The sequence below is a fragment of the Platalea leucorodia genome (genome assembly GCF_965183815.1).
Source record: "Platalea leucorodia genome assembly, chromosome: 7".
Lineage (NCBI taxonomy): Eukaryota > Metazoa > Chordata > Aves > Pelecaniformes > Threskiornithidae > Platalea > Platalea leucorodia.
Window position 1 is genome coordinate 60,867,118 of NC_138829.1, and position 19,847 is coordinate 60,886,964.

At 40.2% G+C, this 19,847-nt stretch overlaps 1 protein-coding gene across 1 annotated transcript; it reads left to right on the forward strand.

Annotated features, from left to right (window-relative positions):
* The first annotated feature begins 2,893 nt into the window (after positions 1–2,893).
* LOC309593070 (uncharacterized protein) lies at positions 2,894–7,191 on the forward strand. The gene is made up of 4 exons (XM_082317169.1): positions 2,894–3,369; positions 5,466–5,677; positions 6,304–6,570; positions 7,113–7,191. Exons 2-4 carry the CDS (start codon positions 5,539–5,541, stop codon positions 7,157–7,159), a joined length of 453 nt encoding a protein of 150 aa, XP_082173295.1. The 5' UTR covers positions 2,894–3,369; positions 5,466–5,538; the 3' UTR covers positions 7,160–7,191.
* The last annotated feature ends 12,656 nt before the right edge of the window (positions 7,192–19,847 follow it).

A 19,847-nucleotide genomic window follows, 5' to 3' on the forward strand; every position in this document is an offset into this window, starting at 1 on the left:
AAAGCAATGAGGAAGATGCAGTTCAGCACACAGCAGACCTCTTAAAAGCATTGCTTTACTTTGCTATGCTGTACAAAAACCACTTGTGTTACAGTGTAAGTGTCTACAGGGAGTTGATGATTCATTTAGAATCTAAATAGTCTAATACGCTATTACACAAGTACAGCCCCTGCCAAAATCCAGTGGGAGGAAATAATCCAAACTATAAATTGTGATCAGATTCCAAATAAAGCTTCAACTCATGAGCAGGTTCCACACAAAACTTCAATTTACTCAGAATTTCTTATGTTTAGAATCAAATTATTTAAAATTATTTCATTAAATCTTAATTCACTATTTTAATATTTTTAATTGATACTTCCGAAATGCTAGTGCCCTGAGAAGCCAGTCAGGTCTATGAACTTGTTGCTCTGGGCATTGGTGCCAGATGACAGAATTCTTTGTTTTTTCAAACCCTTTCACTAGAAGATTGTACATATGAGCAAGATGGGAATTGCTGACACCGTAGCAGATAGCATTTTTTCCCTTATTGTAAATGCACATCATGTTTGTCATCTCTCTTTGATTATCCTGCTGCTTCTGGTACTCCAGGTAAAATGATTCAAACACTGGGACTTCTTTCCTGTCTGGATAACTTCTGACAAAACATCAAATAGATACTGAACCGAAGAATGTTGGAAGTAAAATTGTTAATCAGATTATTATGCAGAAAAATGTTTACCAAGTCATCCTGAAACAGAGGAGAAAAAGCACATACTGAAAGTTGTAAATAAAATAGGTTCCACAATTTAAAAGCCACAGAGTAGATTCTAAATGCTGCAAGGGCTCTCTCTTATTTGGGTGTAGTGGTTTGTACGGTGGGGCATGAATCCCAGTTTGGCATGTTTCTTGTTCAGTAATCACTCAGAGCCAAGGAGTGAGGCAGAGCCTGCTTCGGTGGATGTCTGACTTCTAATTAACCTGCTTGGTATTGTGTAGCCCCTCCGTGTTACCCAAATGCGGGTTAGACTAACATCTGACTCTTGCTAAATTCTCTACAGTTCCCACTGTCCAAGACACCACTGTAAGACATACAGCAAACAATTACAGCAATACAAATTTGCTCCATGTTTCCCCTTCTGTTTAGTACAAGCGCATGGCCTGCAGATGGTTCCCAGGACGCTGATTCTGCAGTAAGCTCCCAGTGTTAGTATGTGTCTCATTAAAAATAGAGAAGATGATAACTCTAATCAACTCAGTGTTACAGAGCTCCAGCTTTCTGAATTGCTGCCAGAGTGAAATTTAAGGATTCATTACCTAGATCACTTCGAAGCTGAAATATACCGTGTAAGTGATATTTGTTAGACTAGATTATCGGAAGACTCTTAGACTGTCTGTTTTATGCTGTTTTGGTTCCCCTCAGGGGGGATACTGCTGTTGTGAATGTGTTGGCTATTTTACTAAACTTGGAAACTGTCAGTGGTGTTTAGTATCTGCTGACAATTTAAATAGTCACCTCCAAAGATGTCCACACCTAACAAATATCCGCAGAACCTCTGCATTCACTCAGGAAGAAAAAGGGACATGTCTGGGGAATGTTCCTTTGGATTCACTCTGTAAATAAAATAACTCAAAACCTCTATTTAAAACATTAAATTAGATTCATTTACTGGAAAGAAAGCAAAGAATGAAAAATACCACCATAAGCCACATCCCTTGTGTGTTCAGAGGAGAAAGAGTAATTGGAACTCAGTGAGTGAGTGATCAAGGAAACTTGACACATGGTTGAGATCAGCACTGCCGGAAACAGCCTCACTCCACAGCATACTGAGAACGATAGCTGTGGACTGAAAATAGATTTACTCTCCTCATGTATAAAGTATCCCCTATACATAATGTGTAACTTCATAAACAACATAAAGTCTCCTCTGTCTTTGCAGCTTCTTTCTAAGCCCCTCCTGATACAGAACATATGCTGCGCAATACTTAGTTCAGCAGAGAAAGAATGATAGAAGTGCTCTGGTCTCCAGCTGGAGTTTGCTCTGTGTCTTTAGCAGTGGGAGCAGCACTCTCTGTACTTAGAGGCTATAGACTGAATGAGGCAAGTACCCACAAGCTTTATGTGAATTTGGAAAATATACCTTAAACTCAGAATACGAATTCTTTCAAGTTATATGTGAATCAAAAGGAAAAATGTTTTTTTGACCTGCTGGAAAGAAACAAAATATATTGACTATTACTAGGGCGGCAGCTAAGTGGTCAGCTATATGAAGTCACTTCCTTCTGTGGGTGGTTGGATGGAATGTTTTATTTTTATCAAATTGAAAGAGCTGTCTTCCCACAGCACAAAAACTTGTATTTGCTTCTTTTTTAACTCACGCCTAGATGGACGGATAGAGCACGTGTCACAGGGCTGAGTCATTGACACTGCCGATGCTTTGTAGACTGAGTCATACTAATTGTCAGCAAGAGGAAGGAGGAAGAGACTGAGAGTGATCCTACTCCTGAGAGCTTCTAGCTGAAAATTATTGAAAACGGGAGCATTAATCAATAAGTAAATCATACATATAATTTCTTGAGGAGGAGAAGAGCAGATTCAGAACCCTTTCCTCCTGCTTTCCCCCATTATTGTCTTCTTTCTGACCACCACAAAGAAAACTGCATTGTTTTAACATTTTTATTATGTATAAATATGGCAAGAAATTACTCTGTTCCAACTAACAGTTTAAACTTTAGAATAAAGCAGCTGATTTTGCTTTACACAGAACAGGGAGCTACTTTGCTGGCATCTCAGAGAGGCAGTAGCTTGCAAAAAGAAGTTGTAACAACCTGAAAGGCAGATGACACCAGAGCTCACCTCGCTGCCTCAGGCCATTCCCTGGAAAGTGGTGGGGGGCCCAGCTGTAACATTCAGCTGGGCGACCTACCAGGTGCAGAGTGCCTGCTATTGCCCACGCCCCCTCGTAAGCCATCGCGGAGGCTGAACGCTGTTCCAGCAGAAACGTGTGCAGAGATGGCATGATTAGTCACATCATTCCTTATGCTTCTCGAAAAGGACTTTGCACAGGTGCTTTTTTCCTGATTCTTCCTCCCTGGCCTGGTTAGGATCGGGGTAGACAAAGCCTGAAGTTCATGAGCACTCAGCATATCGTCTCTGGTTGGTTTTGAGTCTGTCACAGCTCAGTGATGGTGCCGAGTTGTCTCCCAGCATGGCTGCTGGGTGCTGCATGCGGAGGTGACGGTGACTTCCCAAATACAACAGTAATCCCAATGAAAGAGAAAGTACAGTGCTTCAGCCAGTTCAGAAAGGAGGGTAGCCAAAGGCCTTGTTCTTGGAGCACAGATGTGGAAAGAAGCTGGCAAAGAAGAGTCCGATACAGTCATTCTGAGGTAACTACAAGAGGTCTGTGGTATAGCAGTACATACATGCAATACCCAGGAGTCTGCTGGAGTAAGATTGCCTTTTCAAAAGTTTTGAACAAAATTATCCTAGCGGATCCATTTTTAATCAACAAAGGAATTTGTATTCTGTGGCAGATGCATTTTTTATTCCACCTTTGCCTCAAAAAAAAGATTTGCAATCCCATGAAACCTATCTATCTGGGGTGTAAATGTTAACCAATGGAGTTACACCGTTGTAATTCTCCAAGTTGTGCAGATGTTCTTGTTATATTAGAGAAAGATCTTTCCTCAGCTTCATTTGTATCACTTGGGAAGGAAATCAAGACAACAAAATCAAATGCACAACTACACTGATGTAACTGGTAAGCTAATCCAAAGTACACATGGCCTTAGTGATTTTTTTACTTTTTTTTTTTACCAACTTCAACAAATTTGTTTAAAGATACTATTAGTATGGTATATGGACATTGTTCCAAGAAGTTGGCATTAATGTAATTAAAGCACATCTAAATTATGGATGCAATGTTCATATATAAACAGGCTTTAATGGAGTTAGGAATTTTTGAGAGAGTCCACTTCTCAGTTGTCCGAAGTATGGTTTTACTGGAGTACAATTAAAAAAGCTTGACTACTGTGTAAACTGAGCAATACCTGTCAGAAATTAAACCTCTAACATTTATTTTGTTCTCATTCTATCCAAATTCTAATTTAAACCAAATAAACCTATGATGTCCTTTGCAAGGAATGGGGTTTGTGTGTTTTGGTGAGCTCATACTTTCATTAGCTATGATGAAGAGTTTGAGGATGTAACTGGTGAATGAGCATCTACATAGAAGTTAGGATGGAATGCACTGATTGAAATGAATAGAAAAATGTCACCAACAAGTGAGATAAACAGAAATAAGCACGTATTTGTAGCTGGATAGCTCTGTTTGTGTGAACGAAGGATTAGAAATATCTTGGAGCCAGAAGGAGAGTTAATGAAAGATTTTATTTACAAAAGTCAGTGCTCAAGGACAGAAGCTAAAAAATGAATTAAACAGCAAGGGAGAGCAAAACTTATAAGCATTAAAATGAGTTGAATCTGAACTCAGGAATCATAAATGTTCAGATTAGTTTCTCTCCTGGTATTTTTTTTTATAGAAGGCACGTTTCTTAACTCCTATTGTCCATTTTATGTACAATTGTACATTTTATGTACATACTGCACATATGTACATACTGTATGTACATACTGTACATACAATACACTGTACACAGATTTATGTACAAATGTACAAAATCCACATTTTTAACAGTATATACCTATTTCATTACTGCTTAATTAATTAGAAACACAGTAAAATAGATAGCTATCATGTTTCTATCCCAAAATTTAAAAATAAAAGCCAGATTCTCAGTTCTGATGCAGCTCTTGTTCCCAATTAATAGTTCATAGGTCAACTGAAATAGCCAGCTACATTTTTTTTTTTCTATTGCATGTGCCAGTGGTGTGCATGAAACGGGGAAAGAAACTTTTCTGGTTAGTCTGCTCATATCCTATATTTGAATGCAGGAAGACAGGAATTAAAGGTTATTTTGTCTTGCTGCAAATTAAGAGTGAAACATACCCTGTAATAAGCTTATGCCATCCCAACTAAAGGTCATGAGAGCTCCCTCAGGTTCCTTAAATGTAGTACCAACCTTCAGAGGCCTTACTTCTGATTCTTTTTTTTTTTTTCCCCTCACACTCGGAAAGTGCTTTCTCTAAAAAGTCAAAACTCTTATTAAAAATACCAGGAAAAGAGGGAGGTCTCATCACAGTACAGGGAATCTCAAGTGTACTCCTGACAGAAATAAATAACTTACTGTTTGTAACAGGAAGAGGGCTGAACAACTCCACCTCTCTCTGTCAATTACCTCATCCCAACTCTTAGTCTAGCCTACAGCATCACAGTTCTGGGAACGGGCTCAGGCAGAAAATACGTTAACAAGTTCAACCAATGTCAGCTCTTTAAGATAGGTAGCAAGGGAAGTAAAAATATTTCCAAAGCAAGAAAATCTTCCTGGCACCTTATTCTTGCTCAGTGTCTCTTTCTTCAAAGCTCTCTGCAGGCACCTGTGAAGCGCAGCACAACCCACGCATAACGGAGCACAGCGCTGGAGAGGGAGGCCGACATGAGCAGCAGTCCAAATCACAGACAGATAAAAGGCAGGCAGTGCAAGACGAGTGTGAGTATGCGGAGCTGCGAAGAGAGTCCTTGCTTGACTCAAAAACAGCTGCACAAGACTTCAGCCATGCAGCGCTTGTCCATAGGTGAGGTATTTATAATCTGGCATTTATTACTTGTGATAACTATCACATTTGTAAATTTCCGTGTAGAGAATGTCTATGCCCTTATTCTTGGATACTCCCATTAGTCGTGATTCATATTTAATACTAGGTTAGGATTAAATGTAATGATCAAATTTATACCCTGTCTGCAGCTGAGTATATACTAACATAGCTGAAAATTCCAATATTCCTTCTAAGGAAGCATATGTTCTTTCAAGGATTCCTTCTAATTTGTAGCAATAAGGTAGCTGGACATACCTGTCTGCAGGGCAAAAGCTCCCAAATCTAAATAATTCCATGCTGATAAAAACACTATCTTTAATTTGATCAAAGACCCATTTGAATTTCTCTTTAGATGCCATTACATACTTTTCAGACTGTTTTTACAGATTCTGCCTCTACAAATGTGGAATTGGAGTTTCAGCTCAGTTAAACTGAGGCTTAGGATATATATTGGGGTGTTGGCAGAAGTTTCTTGTCTTTTGATTCTTGTTCTTGAGCACACAAATTCAAGAGGGAGGGGGTGAATAGTGAACCTGAGCAGGGACCTTTGATCTCACTGAATAACACTCTGTTTCTTTTTGCTGGTTTATTCTTCATTGGACTAGTTCCTGAACTGCCTCACTGTATGGCCACAGAGTTGTTCAAAAGTAACACAGGGAATGGCATACTGGCAGAAGAAAAGTCAGAATTGGAGATTTCCAGTTCCCATTTAAACAGCCTGTGTCTGAGGCTTGTTCTGTCCAGTCTCAACCCCATCATCTTCTGTCACCTCTTTGTGGGCCCGGTCACTGTTCCCGACGTAACCACACGCACTGTCCAGCCGTATGGGCCTGTAACGTGCCTCATCCGGAAAGCTTGGGGCTCACCTGAAGGTAACTCACAAAGATCATTGGTCTGACAGCCAGCTTCGGGCCGCCTCCCAGTATTGAACGCATACTGGGGTGTGTAGCTTTGCCAGTGCTGGAGTAATGACAGAAACTAATGCTGCAGAGTGCAGTGAGGTGTTTTTAAGCTGATTTTTCCACTATCCTCACAAAGGCTCAAGTGGAACCACCCACTGGAACTCACCAAGACCCGAGTGATCTCCTTTTGCTGCCAGGTGCTTAAAAAATAGACAAGGGATCAGATCATTGTAACTGTCCATTGACATTTCCTTTCTGCATTTTGCTTTCTTACTATAAGTAGGCTAAGCAGGTTATGCTATCATAAAGCAAGCCTCCTTTTATTCTAATTTGCCCTGAATTGAGGTCCTAGCTCTGTCCCCTAATGCTAAGATAGAAGCTAGAGGAGAAAATGTGTTTATAAAAAATAATTGAAACTAATAAGATACAAAACAGAGAGTAAACACTGTGAAAAATGAGAACTTGTTGAGATCTGAACAGAAACGAGTTCAGCTTCCCCATTTATTCTACAGCTCTCTTGGAACATGGTCTTTACACAACACGCCACTTGGTTATCTGAACTGGGTTACCAGCAGAAGGGGAATGTCAACAGCCAATTGCCTAATGGTATTGCAGAGTCAAATAGTTAAATTGTCAGCGATTGTCTTCCGTGTCGCACTCTGAGTGCAGTTTTAATCATCCTTTGGTGTTAAGGGGTAAATGCATTTGGCTTGGAAAAGGAGGAGCAAATCAGCAGCACTGTCACATAGTTCTGAAAAATAGACCAATAAAGCATAAAATTAACACTTGCTTCAGTGTTAGGAAGGATTTGCATGTATTCTCATTAATTACCTAAATAACAGAATGACCTTAAGCAATGTGACCCAGATTATGGTAAGCATGCCTGGCAAAGGAGAAATTTATAAAGACGGAGGTTTTCAGAAATGCTCTCTGACTTCTGACCTCAGCTTCTCTGAAATTCAGGCTCAGAATGTCTCAATGTAGCACTGTGTCATATGACACTGTGTTCCTAGGGGTTTTTTCTGTTCTGGGAATACATTTCTCTCTTACCTACATAACTTGGTAAACAATGTTATGTCACACAGGAGGAACACGGTTCCGGGCTGATGGCAGAAGCCGCCTGTTTCATGTGACACAAGGCTTTACGCACCATACTGGCTAGTGCTATGAGTGACAGGGGCACTAGTTTGCTCATCCTTCTTGCAACCCTCATGCAATCATCAGCTTGACGTTCTGCTGCTTTTAGTGTTGCCTCTGAACCTATTCTCATCACCAACGCACCCACAAATTGTAGCAGGTTGGATGATCAAAGCCATTCACTGCTCACGCTCTGAGAGATAGTTGTTTTCATTGCTGAAGAGGATCACTGCAGAGACATTAACCTGGAAAGTAAGCGTGTACACGTGTGGGATAAGAAGGGAAGAATATGTAGTTCATCACACAGTCATACAAATGCAGAGGCTCTTTCTCCTGCTCACAACAGGCCACTTCTCACAGCACTGATGCGCAACATACAGAGTGATCAAAAATGGCTGAAACTAGAGGCAGTGCCCCTGCTCCGGAGAGAAAGCGGGTGATCTCAAGTCTGTCAGAAAGCACCTGCTGTACAGAAATACTGCACGAGAACGGTATGGTCAGGTAGCTGAAGGTTTATTTCTGCAGTTTTTCCCAATTTGCACTGGAAACCTGAATAAAGGTTTTCAAAATTAAATGCACCTTACTTTTCAGAATTAATAATTTTCATATTTAAATAGCCTGACCAGCCGTTATTTACAGTCATCAATGAACTATTGGCTGGTGGCCGGCAGGCAAAAGACTGAAGGTTGGTTGATCCTTTGCTTTATTTCCAGGTGTTGCTCAAGGGTCTCAGGAGCTCTGAAGAGAGAGATCAGAGTTTCTACTTTCATTGAAAATTTCTTCTGTCTTAGAGGAGGAAGAGAGGAAAAATTGGGGATCTTTGGAAGTGGAGACCAGACAAAGATTTGGAAAAAATGACATAGTGGTTAGACACATGATTCAGGAAGAAAATGTGGAACGGCAGTTTTGATGGGGAAAAGAAGATGGAGAAGTGTGTTCAGGTAATATGGGAGTGTAAAACAGATTGTAGAAAAAAGAAGGATAAGAAAAAAGGAAAAGTAGGAAAACCTGGTGTTACTTTTTCCAAAAAAAAGCAAAACTTCCAGTGAAAAAGTTTAGAACTTCTAAACATTTCCCATACTGTAAGGAGTCCCTGCAACCTTCAGATAAATCACATGATTTCCATTTGAGATTAGGAGGGGAAAAGTTAATAGGATGATTTTTTTTTCCTGTTACAATGTGTTTCACAATTCACAATTTAAGAATGCATGGTCTAATCAGAATATGTGCAAATGTCATGCCATATTTTCTTCTGTTTTGCTTTTTCTGTGAGATACAAAATGTCTGCAGTGAGAGCGCCCAGTATTTCTCCTGATCTGGCCTCTAAGGTCTAAGTTCTTCCAGAAAATAACCATAAAGAGTGGGCCGAAAACCAATCCACAAGGAACAAACCTTTCACCCTTGCTATATGCAATCACACATAGAGTTAGTTTTTAAAAAATATATTCAGGTCATCATTAAACCAGTATTCTGCAATGGAAAATAATTAAAATTCAGAGCAACATCAAAGGGGTCAGAATGTGTTTAACTGAAACATTTTAGAAAAGCTGCCAACATTCTGAGAAATGAATTGCTGTACATGTATTCCTATGGGAAATTATTAAATTAATTGAAAAAGCTGTAATATGACTGATAGGACTTACTATCGTAATAAATGAGCATCACAGACTCAGTTGTTAATCAGGATTAGAGATTAAATGGGGACGGTCTGATAAGTATAGACTGTTTTCACCTAAGGCAGTTCTGTGAAGGAAACCTCATCATTTCAATCTTGAACATAATGCACTCAGTCCTAGGCAAGTTTCCTGTCGAATAGCTTGGCTGAATGCAGAAGTCCAGATCTACAAATATCTGTGATAAGGAAATTCACACACGTTTTCTACTGCACGCAGTACTAGTTCCCTTTTTGCCTGTGGACAGACCATAGGATCAGCTTTTTGGCCTGCTTCCCACAACAAAATAGGCTAAAGCAAATGACTGCAGAAAATAAATGTCAGACGCTTGTGTAAGACATTATTCATTAATATGATGTAATAATTTCTGAGTAAGCAACACTAGTACGGAGAAAATTAAAGGAATCCACAGGAAGACTGATAAGTGGTTTTATAAGAACTAAAAAAGGCTGGTATGCCATTATTCTGTAGAAATCCTTATTGTAGCTGAACCAGTACGTTTGCTTTTTTATGTGGAATTACTTGCTGTACTGGTGATACAATTTCATGCAAATACTTTTAATAAACTTTCAGCTTGATTTAGCTGTCGCAATTCTTTATTTTATCTTGTCAACCCAGCAGAAACATGAATGAAAATCCATTTCACATTCTGAAGCGAGGAATTCTGCTCAGGAAAGACCAGGAGTAGAACAGCAGAATGCTGGCAAGCAGGAACCAAGGTGTATGAGGAGCACCCAGGGAGAAAGCTGACACAGCTCTTCGTTATCCTGAGGACTTGATGTTGGCCTGCATGCATCATTGACGTGCCTTCAAAAGGTGAAATGAGGGGCAAGTGTTTTCCACTTTGTTGCTTTACCAAACACGTGGAAAAGACACCGCATCTTGTTCAGCCAAAGACATGGGCATTGGCAATATGGTTCTCGTGTTGCCACACACATTCCCTGCCTTGCTGTTGCAGCTACTGGAATTAGCATGCAGCAATCATGAGGTGCGTTTGTCCCACAGGCCAGGCTAAGTGAGCTAATTTTAATCTAGCTGTTGGCTACCAAAAGCCTGGAAGCTGCAGGAGTATGAATTTCTGGGCCAGCTCCATACTAACTCAGCTAGCCTCAGTCGACGATAATGCTAATACATCTGGGCTGCTGCTCGTGCATAAGCTAACGAAGATAAAGCTGCGTGTCCTACGTGTTTGTATGTTGCAGGCAGATACCCAGCTGTAGCACATCCACACTCCAGCTCACCTACCTATTATTCCACATAAACAGTTAGTGGTGCACCAACAGTCATCAAGAGACGCATACATGTGCCCGCAGGTAGAGTATAAAGTTGAATAATATCAATTTCATTGCTTGGTTTAATACCTGTATTTCTTTAGCAATTTATATACAGGTCAAAATGGGTCCTATGTTTACCCTTCCTCAGCATTATAACTGCTTTTGTTAAATAAGGAAATACTAGTATTTAAAACAACATAACCCAATAGAAAACATTCATCCCATTTGGACAGCAATACTGAATTGTAAAGACTTGCAAACAATAAACACTAATAACCTAATAACAGTCACCTAATAACAGTGCTGATCAGATAACATCTAAAATGCAAGTAAAAGAAGGGAATTAAAATAATTTGGTCTTATAACAAACAATGTATTTTAATACACTCAAATTCTGATATTTATGTTTGCTCTATCTAGGATATACACATCACACTTTTCAACTCTAATTTTGTTATTTTTTACTTTTTTAACATAAGCAGCTATCTAAGGCTTATGATCTATAGAGCTATTTTCTAATAGAAGAGTAATTTGGTGAAGGAGTAAGGTACTGTTATGAAATCCTATTTATTTAAAAAATACGTATCAAAAGTTGTCCTTCACTTAGTGTAGCAGGAATCAAACAGAAAGGGGTAATATGTTTCTTTTAGTACTTGTAAGTAAACTTTCCAGCTTATTTGCTGCTCACAAACTCTGTACCTCGTCTTAGTTTTTCCCTGCCTGCCTCTGAGTATTTCTTTGATGCCTTTATTATGCTTTCTCTCAAACAGACAGAGAATTCACCAAGCAACAGTCTCCTTTATTGGTAGTCAGACCCAAAGAAATGCACTTGGCCATGTAGCTCCGATTCTTCACCTGCCCTGCGTGGGGCCTCTGCTTTTAACACAGTTCTGATTATTTCAGCTATATATTCCGTAAAGAAACAGAACTGGGTTTATATTTTTCCTGCATAAAAGGCTTCTTTTCTATCTACCTGCTTCCCCTGTACTATGCAGAAATCTGGTAACTGTACTCTTCATTTACTTTACTTTTCTAAATGAAAAAATGTTTACATATCAAATGGGGAAGGGAGTAGAGAATATACCGAATTGCCTGGCCTAAATTTTAATCTTAAAATTTTGGCATAGAATAGATTTTAAGGGTATCTGTTTGGCACTGGACAACTGTCATCTTCAACTTCCTATTTATGAAAATTAAACAGGAAAGTTTTAAAAGGTTCAATTTAGTCTTTTATTTAAAGATAAACTATTATGCATTATATTGACTTAGTAGTATACATAACTGCCTCCTCAAGTTTAGAAAGGACAGAGGGAAAGGCAGATTTGAAAAGCTGGAAAAGTAAAATAAAGGAATATTGTACCATGCCAGCAAAAACAATGTATGTTTTCTTTTTTATAATAAATATATAATAAATCCCAAATGTGCAATCAAGACTGTGGTCATCACAAGAGTTCAATCATATTTACTGATATCTCATCCTTGGATGAATGTTACCACAGCCATTTGATGTCAGTCATATTGCATAATAGTCATAATAGGCTTCTTGATCAACTTCATCCCTTTACCTCTACCTCTTTTTTTATACCTTCTTTTCCTGTATCACTTCCTTCTTTTCCACTTCTGATATTCTTTCCCTCTCTTTTCCTCTTTTGCCACCTCCACATTCTTCTTCTCTCTCATATACATCCTCACTGCTACTGATGACATCCATGCTGCTCACCATCTGTGGAAAACTGCATAGTTTAAATACCTAGTGGCAATTTAAGGCGCTTGAAGGAAACCGAGCTTCCCAACGTCCTGGCTTGTGGTGTCACCTCACAGTAGCATTAGGAACTGATGGCCAAGGGTGTGGGCAGCCCTGAGCACACCAGAGGCTCCTCACCACGGCCTTGACCACCCCTGGCTGCCTCGCAGCCTCCCTGCCTGCCATGACTCTAGAAATGCTTCGGAGGCAATTACGTCTGCTGCCGCGGAGCCACGCTGGCATGCTTTCTAAACACAGATGTGTTATGGAGGGAACTGCCTAGAATTGTGCAGACTGGCATGAGTTAATAAGCTGAATGCTGTTACTAGATTACTAAAATTCTTAATGCGTGTATGTAGTTCCTTGCAAATGAAAAGCTTTTCCTAAGTGCTGAGAATTTATTCTGAGTGAATTTTTAATATAATAAAATCCTAGTCCTGTTCTACTGTACTCATTGTTATTTAATCCATTTAAATGGAAACAGGATATGATTATGAAGACTAAGATTATTCTAAACAGGACTAACTTGAACTCTCTGTCTTATTAAATAGAAAGAAATATTATACTTTGATAAATGTACATATAGCTTGCATAAGCCTCACTTGAACACATACTTAATAATATGGCTAAAGTTATAGCTTAAATGTACTTTTTACTCTTAGGAAGTTTCAGAAATTTTTGCCTGTTGCCCAGCTTGAACATTTCCACAGCTATTTCTGTGCATCTCGGCTGTAAAAATTTCATTAGAAAGCCTGTGTTTTAAAAATCAGCATCTGCTTGAACACTAATAAATCATGGATGTGCATCCCTTATACTTGATTTTCTATAAATTTGCTTCCTCAAAATTTCAAGTCTTATATTTGATCCACATTACATTTGATCCACAGGTGCCCATTTTGGGAACAATCATAAAAAATAAGATGAGCTTGGGGTCCTACTTAAAGAATGGTAAGGAAAGGACATACTTGTTTTCTTGCAAAATTAAAATAAAACCATGCCCATAATGCACATGAAGAGAAAACATTCTTGGAGAACACAGTGATCACAGTCATTATTCTGAGGAATGTTGTATTCGCTTCCAGTAATTCTGTGATCTTCAGCATGAGTTTTCATTTCACAGTAATACAACACATTCCATTCAATGCATTTGTTAACTTCTGTGGTTGTGCAACTGAATTAAAAAGATGAAAAAAGCATAAACTGTTAGTGCCATCTTAGTGCTGCAGGTACCCGTTACTATCTCCTGCTTATCTCTCCAGGGTGTCACAGATCCACCATTCTGCAGTTTTGTAAGTTTGGCATTTTACCTAAGAGCCATGAAATTCAATGTTTTTGCACACAGAATTCACCATTTTCTAATGTCCAACATTCATTGTCTGTGTCTATGTGGAAACTGCCTCTTTCTGTTTCATTTTCCCTGCATGAAGGGAAGTAAATTTTTTGCAGTTGGGCAGGGGGTAGAGTTACAGAGCTGGAGAGGACTCCATATCACGATAAGGGAAAGCTAAAAGCATAGATGCGTATATAAATATACAGGCTGGAAAAACAGTGCACGAGGTAGAAGGAGATACAACTTCTGTAGCTACAGAGACTCCTGCTCCACTGCCCGTCGCACAGAGCCTGAAGCAGGTTCTGGGCTGCGTTAGCTGGACTTCCCCGTTGTGGAAACTGAGCCTTCAGGAGCGGATACATCTGACTTGAAAGCAAACAGCAAAAACCAAACCATCGTGCAGTTTATGATCACATCATCTAGTACAACATCCTGTACAGTACTGGCAATTCAAGTTTTATGCACATATTTTTTAATAAAGCCCTAATCTTGTCGGTTTGACTGAAGAACAGCTTGTGTTTTCACTAAAACATCTTCCAGAATGGCATCCAGTCTCAGTCAGAAGACATCGACAGACAAGAGTACTGATTACTGCCACTGGGAATTTGTTTCAGTGATTCTCTAGTTTCATCTGTTAGGTATTTGATCCCGTTACATCTTTCTTCACTAAAGAGCTGTTCAGTACCCAGTATTTTCTTCTTGAGGAGATACTGCCGCTCTTTTTTTCCCATTTCCCATTTTTTTCCCTTGCTGCGCAGAATTAACTGAAGAATTGATGAGGGAGTCCTGCACCTTTGAAGAGATGGTTATTAAAAAAAAGGTCCAGTTTTTCTCAACTGAGAAGTATCATACATCAGAGCTTTTTCTTATTTTTACACTGCTCAAGCTTTTTTTTTTTTTTTTTTTTTTTTAAGAGGCCATTGGTCTAAAAGCTCTATGCAAGCTCTACTTCCTTGGCATTTATTCAGGACCTTAATATCACCGGCTCTATTACAGCGACTGTTACTTTGCTGCTTCATCTCAGCATTTCTACTCCTGCTGTTCCACTTGCATACACTTCTACCAGCTAATGACCAAAACTTGTTTTCAGCCTCTGTCCCCTGGGAAACTTGTTTGAATATGGGGATTAGCACCTGCTCAAGCCTTGCCATCTGGCTGGAGGGGGTGGGGGTGACTTGTGCTTTTTTTTGGTGGGGTGGAGCAACTATTGAGCTCATGGCTACTTAAAGGAGCTTAGCGGCTTCTTTACATCCATCCTGAACAAAATTTCAGCAAAGTTTACCTTGGGGGTGAGGCCAACTCCCAGCTGACTAGCAGGGGTTAAAGGGAGCTGGGCAACCACAGGATGGGCACGCTGTGGCATCCTGCTCTCTCGGCTAGAGCCAACCTCAGAGCAGGGACTCGGTAACGCACCTCCCTCCTTACGCTGCCCGCTCAATCTCTGCTTTATCTCATTATAGTAGTGACACACAGAAATCAAGACTACTCTCAACTTTTGTCTTAAACCCAACTTGGACATTTCAAATAGGTCTCACACAGATTAAGAGAATAAACTCATCACCTCAAATCATTTTTGTGGCTATTTATACAATCCAGTTTGTAAATACTTTAAAAAACGTAAATGCTAGAGCTATTCTCTGGCAATGTAGCATCTGTGGAGAGCACCAGAGGAAGGGACAAATCACTTCCCTACTCCCCCTTTTCAGACCTCTGTTTTCAAGTCGAAGATTGTACTAAGTCTTTTGCCACAATGTCCTGCTGGGAGCTCATGTCAGCCTGCACGCCCACAGTATCCCTGAGAATTCTTTCAGTCTACAGAAACCTGCCTGTGTTTTCTGTTCTTAAATGTATAACTTTACATTTGGCTGCATTAAAGTGCATTTCTGTTCGTTGTTCAGGTTACCAGCTTGTCCCATCCATACAGAATTGTTTTGCTAGTCTTATGTCATCCCCACAATGATCTGCAGCGATTTTTATATTTATTTCAAAACTGCTCAAAGTATCCAGTAGCAAAGAGTCAGCCAGTGGTATCAGTAGAAACCCAACAGAAACCAGTCCCTTAAATAATCACTCTTCACTTATCACCTTTTTACCGAGAACTGTAATTTAGCCAGTTCTCAATCCCTTCAGTGTGTGCTCAGGGTTATAGCCTACCCTGCTATTTTAAAGCAAAGAAGTCTGTTTATTCTGCACCATTTTCCCAGCCAACCTAGAGAACTCCTCAAACAATTAATCACATTTGTTTGACGATTTTACACCAAATCCTGTTGACTATCATCAGTTTCATTTTATAGCTTCATATCTGAATCCCATTTGAGGTTTTTCTTTTAAGACTAATATAAATAGTTATTCGAAAACTTTGCATATTGACACAATATTTCTCTGCATACTTTCTCCTTCCTATCGTCATCTTTGATTTACCCGAAGTAGCTCCAGGATAGCTTTGGGTGCTGGTGATGCATCCACTCCATGTCCAAACTCCCTTTGGATTTGTAGGATTGGTAGGTACCTTCACATGCAAGCATTTTTTTCCAAATTCTGGGTTGATATTTTGAATGCTGTTGATGCAGGAATACACTTGGCATAGCTGGAGTCAATTTGGCTGCTGTCAAATCTGTTCTGGCACAGAACAGCTGATAGCAGCATTTATCAGTTACTACCTTTTTTGAAATATGTAGACAGCATAAAAATTTTTGCAAAATTTTTTAGAAAGATCTGGTGAAAGCACTCAAACTTGACGAGGCTCAAGAAAGATCTTCGATAGCTGTGCTCCCTTTATACACAACTTTCGGCTTCTAGCTTTTAATTTACCATAAAGAGAATGGTACCCCAGAAAGGCACACATGCTAAGCAGTGCTCTGCAGTCAGCTCCAAGGGAGTATACTACTTTATTAAAGCTGTCAAATATCGTCTTTGTTATTGTTCCAACTTTCCAGGGAAAATATACATGGCTGCTAAACCCAAGACGGTCTATGAGAGTATGTTTATCTTCAGGAGTAATTGGGACTGATTTGTATCCAATGTTTGAGGCCTGCACAATACCACATCTGCCTTTTATGAGATAATTTGAGAAGCTCAGTTCTCCCACAGCGGCCTGAGGTTGTCTACAAGCGTTCATACACAACAGGGAACAGTATCAGGCAGCTAATCTCTGCAGCATGTACACATTTTTTTCTGTTCTGAGACCAAGAATTTGATGAGGCTTGTCTGGTTAAGGGACACACTTCTCTCCAACGTTAACTCTCGTGATTTGAAATTTGACTTAAAAATGAAATTCTTACATCAACTCATCTGTTGCATCTTGCAAGGTATTTATTTATGCTTTGGTAGGATATTTTTTGCCTCCTTTGTCTGCTAAACAGTTTTGGCCAAAGCCCTCACCAATTGCTGTGCTGTGATGGCTAGACTTAGTCTCTTTTGTCCTGCTAACACTGTTCAAAGAAAGTATCTGACAAAAGCGGGTATATTTATTTAATCCTGTCAGAATTTCAGTGTTCAAGATGACACAGGTCACCCGTCCCCTGTACTTTGATGTCAGTTGTCATCTGTTAGGCTGCTCCACTCAAACTGCTAGTATGTCTGCTTTCTTTGCTCTTTACTATTTCATCTCTCTCTTTAACACGAAACCACCCATGGCAAATGTAATCTATCAACAAATTGTTCAGATTTGTGATAAATTCTTTTTTAACCTCATGGATGTTTCTTCTTAAAGCTGGTGTCCAGTCTACATGAAATGTCCATCTTGACTGAATCTTGCATTTATTACTTTCTGTGAATCATTTATGCAATTAATCCTGCTCTGAGGTTAGCTATTGTTATTACTTCTGGGCAAGGAAAGATGAGAATGCAAACATCCTTGTGAATGCAAACATTCCTTGACATACAATGTTTTATTTTTGAGAGTACTCAGACTCTGGACAATTGCTTAACACATTCTTCTGCATAACTTTTCTTGTCCTCCTCACTTTTGTATATAAATGGTAACAGCTCTGGCAATAAGCTTCTCTAGCCACAGCACCTCTGCTGACAATGGTTTGCATCCCATTGTGCTTTTCTTTGCAGCATTTCGCAACTGTATATCTGACAAAGAGTGTTATGTATAACCAGCACATCATGAGCCCTTTGTCCTTTGAAGTACTTATTTTTCTTTTTAGAGAAGATATATTCTGTTTCATAAGTTGTTGGATCAGCTCAGCATCTACGTTCTCTCTGGTTAGAGGCGTTATTGCTTTGCTGCTTTGATACAAAGAGCATTGAGATTTGATCTTGTTATCTGTGCTGTGACACAAAAGTATGGAAAAGACTTTGCTGTAGCATTTTTTAATGGTATTGAATCTACAGTATTTCACCTTATTTGCATTTTGGGCAACATCTAGAAGTGGAGTGTGACTGCAGATCTGGGCAACTTACAGAAGAACATCCCATGACATTATGTCCTGAAATTATGCTACATTGCCACTTGGGTCTTCTGGGTCCCTGGGCTTATTTAGAAAGCCAGCCATTCATTGCTGCTTCACCGTTTTATAAATGAGGCACTCATTTTCACACTTGCAATAAAAAGAAAAAGCTATGTAGTGTAAATCACAGCTTTTAACATTATGTAAAAAAAAAAAAAAACCACCAACAAACCAGTAGCAAGAGAAACTGAGAAATCCGGTTTTTAGTCCAGCAACAATCATGCAAAAGTTACTCATTTGGAAAAGTTATATACAAAAGGAAGTCTCTTAAGCTGTTTCATATATGAAAAGACACTCTAGAGAAACCTGACAGTGCAGATTTTGCCAGCTGAGATGGTACTGGGTAGGCTGCCTTAGGCCATTCTCTGGGATGGTGGCCAGCTGAGAGAGGATGGCCTTCAAAGCCAAGCTGGCTCCATCCAGGTTACGTGTTGGGAACGGCCTGTGGCCCACGCTAACTCCATGTATGGGTAACGTCTGCAAGACCACTAGCGCAGTAGGGTGGTAAGGGGGGTGAAGTTTTAATGTGGCATTTCCTGAAACTGTTTAACTTAACTAGTAAAGAGATATTGTCCTTTGTCAATTTTCTAAATTGTATCACTTCTAATTTATTTTCTGTACGTATCTGCATTTCTGCTTTACAATTTGATATGCAGTTTCTTTGTTAATGTGCCTTCATTTCAGAGTTGTTCCAGGATGGGCTGTTTCTGAAGCTTTTTTTCTTGATTGTATTATCTGACTGTTCAATAAACTACTCTCACAAAAATAGCTCTCAAAATTTGAAGTACATCACTGCATGTCATCCCCCAATTGAAAACGTGACAGTGAATGACTCTGTATACTACCAATAACATTTTACAAATCACTGTGCACCTAACTTATAAATAGCATTGCTTATTTTACCCTGACTACTCATGTAAGTGAAATTACTTCAGTGCCTAAACGCTTGTAGGACAAAGCCTGCAGAAGTGACTTACAGAGGACCAACTTAAGCAGTCCAATTCTGATTTTGCGACTGAGTCAACCCCTCCAGAAACGACCACTCTCTTTATGCTGATTTTCTGACGAATTTCTGACAAATCTTCGGGACTTTTTTTTTTTCTTTTTTTTGCTAAAACTAGCGGAACAAAACGCTGGATTTTCCCAAATGCTTAAGACCTGTTTGCACGCTGTGCCCATTATAAAGCAAGCACCTTTGAAGGAAACCCATGCCTCCACGCATCCCTCCTTCCTCCCCAGCCACCCAAGCCGCTCCGAAAGCGGGAAGCGTACGTGGTAAAAGGAGGGACTTTCGATAAAAGAACGGATTCCGCTTAACCTCAACGCGGCCGATGAGTTCCGGGCAGAGCGCGTGCCGGCCTTCCCCGCCTGCAGAGCCGGGCGCCGAGCCCTCACACGGAGGGGGAACCAAGCGGCGGACCCCTCTCCGTCCCTCCCCTCCCCGCCTCCCCTCAGCCTGCGGGGGCGGCGGCGCGGCCCCCCACAAGCGCGCCCGCCGCCCGCCGCTTGGGTTTGGCGGGGCGGGCGGCGGTTGGGCGGGCGGCGGTTGGGCGCGCGGCGGCGGCCGCTGCGGCGGCCGTTGGACTACAGGTCCCGTGGCGCCGCGCGGCGCGGGGGCGGGGCGCGGGCGGC

Bases quoted from the DNA above. Each gene is read 5' to 3' on its own strand.
- LOC309593070 (XM_082317169.1), top strand. From the start codon at position 5,539: ATGAGCAGCAGTCCAAATCACAGACAGATAAAAGGCAGGCAGTGCAAG. The intron at 5,678-6,303 runs GTGAGGTATTTA...TCATTGGACTAG, and splicing joins CATGCAGCGCTTGTCCATAG to TTCCTGAACTGCCTCACTGT. The intron at 6,571-7,112 runs GTAACTCACAAA...TTTATTCTACAG, and splicing joins AGCTTGGGGCTCACCTGAAG to CTCTCTTGGAACATGGTCTT.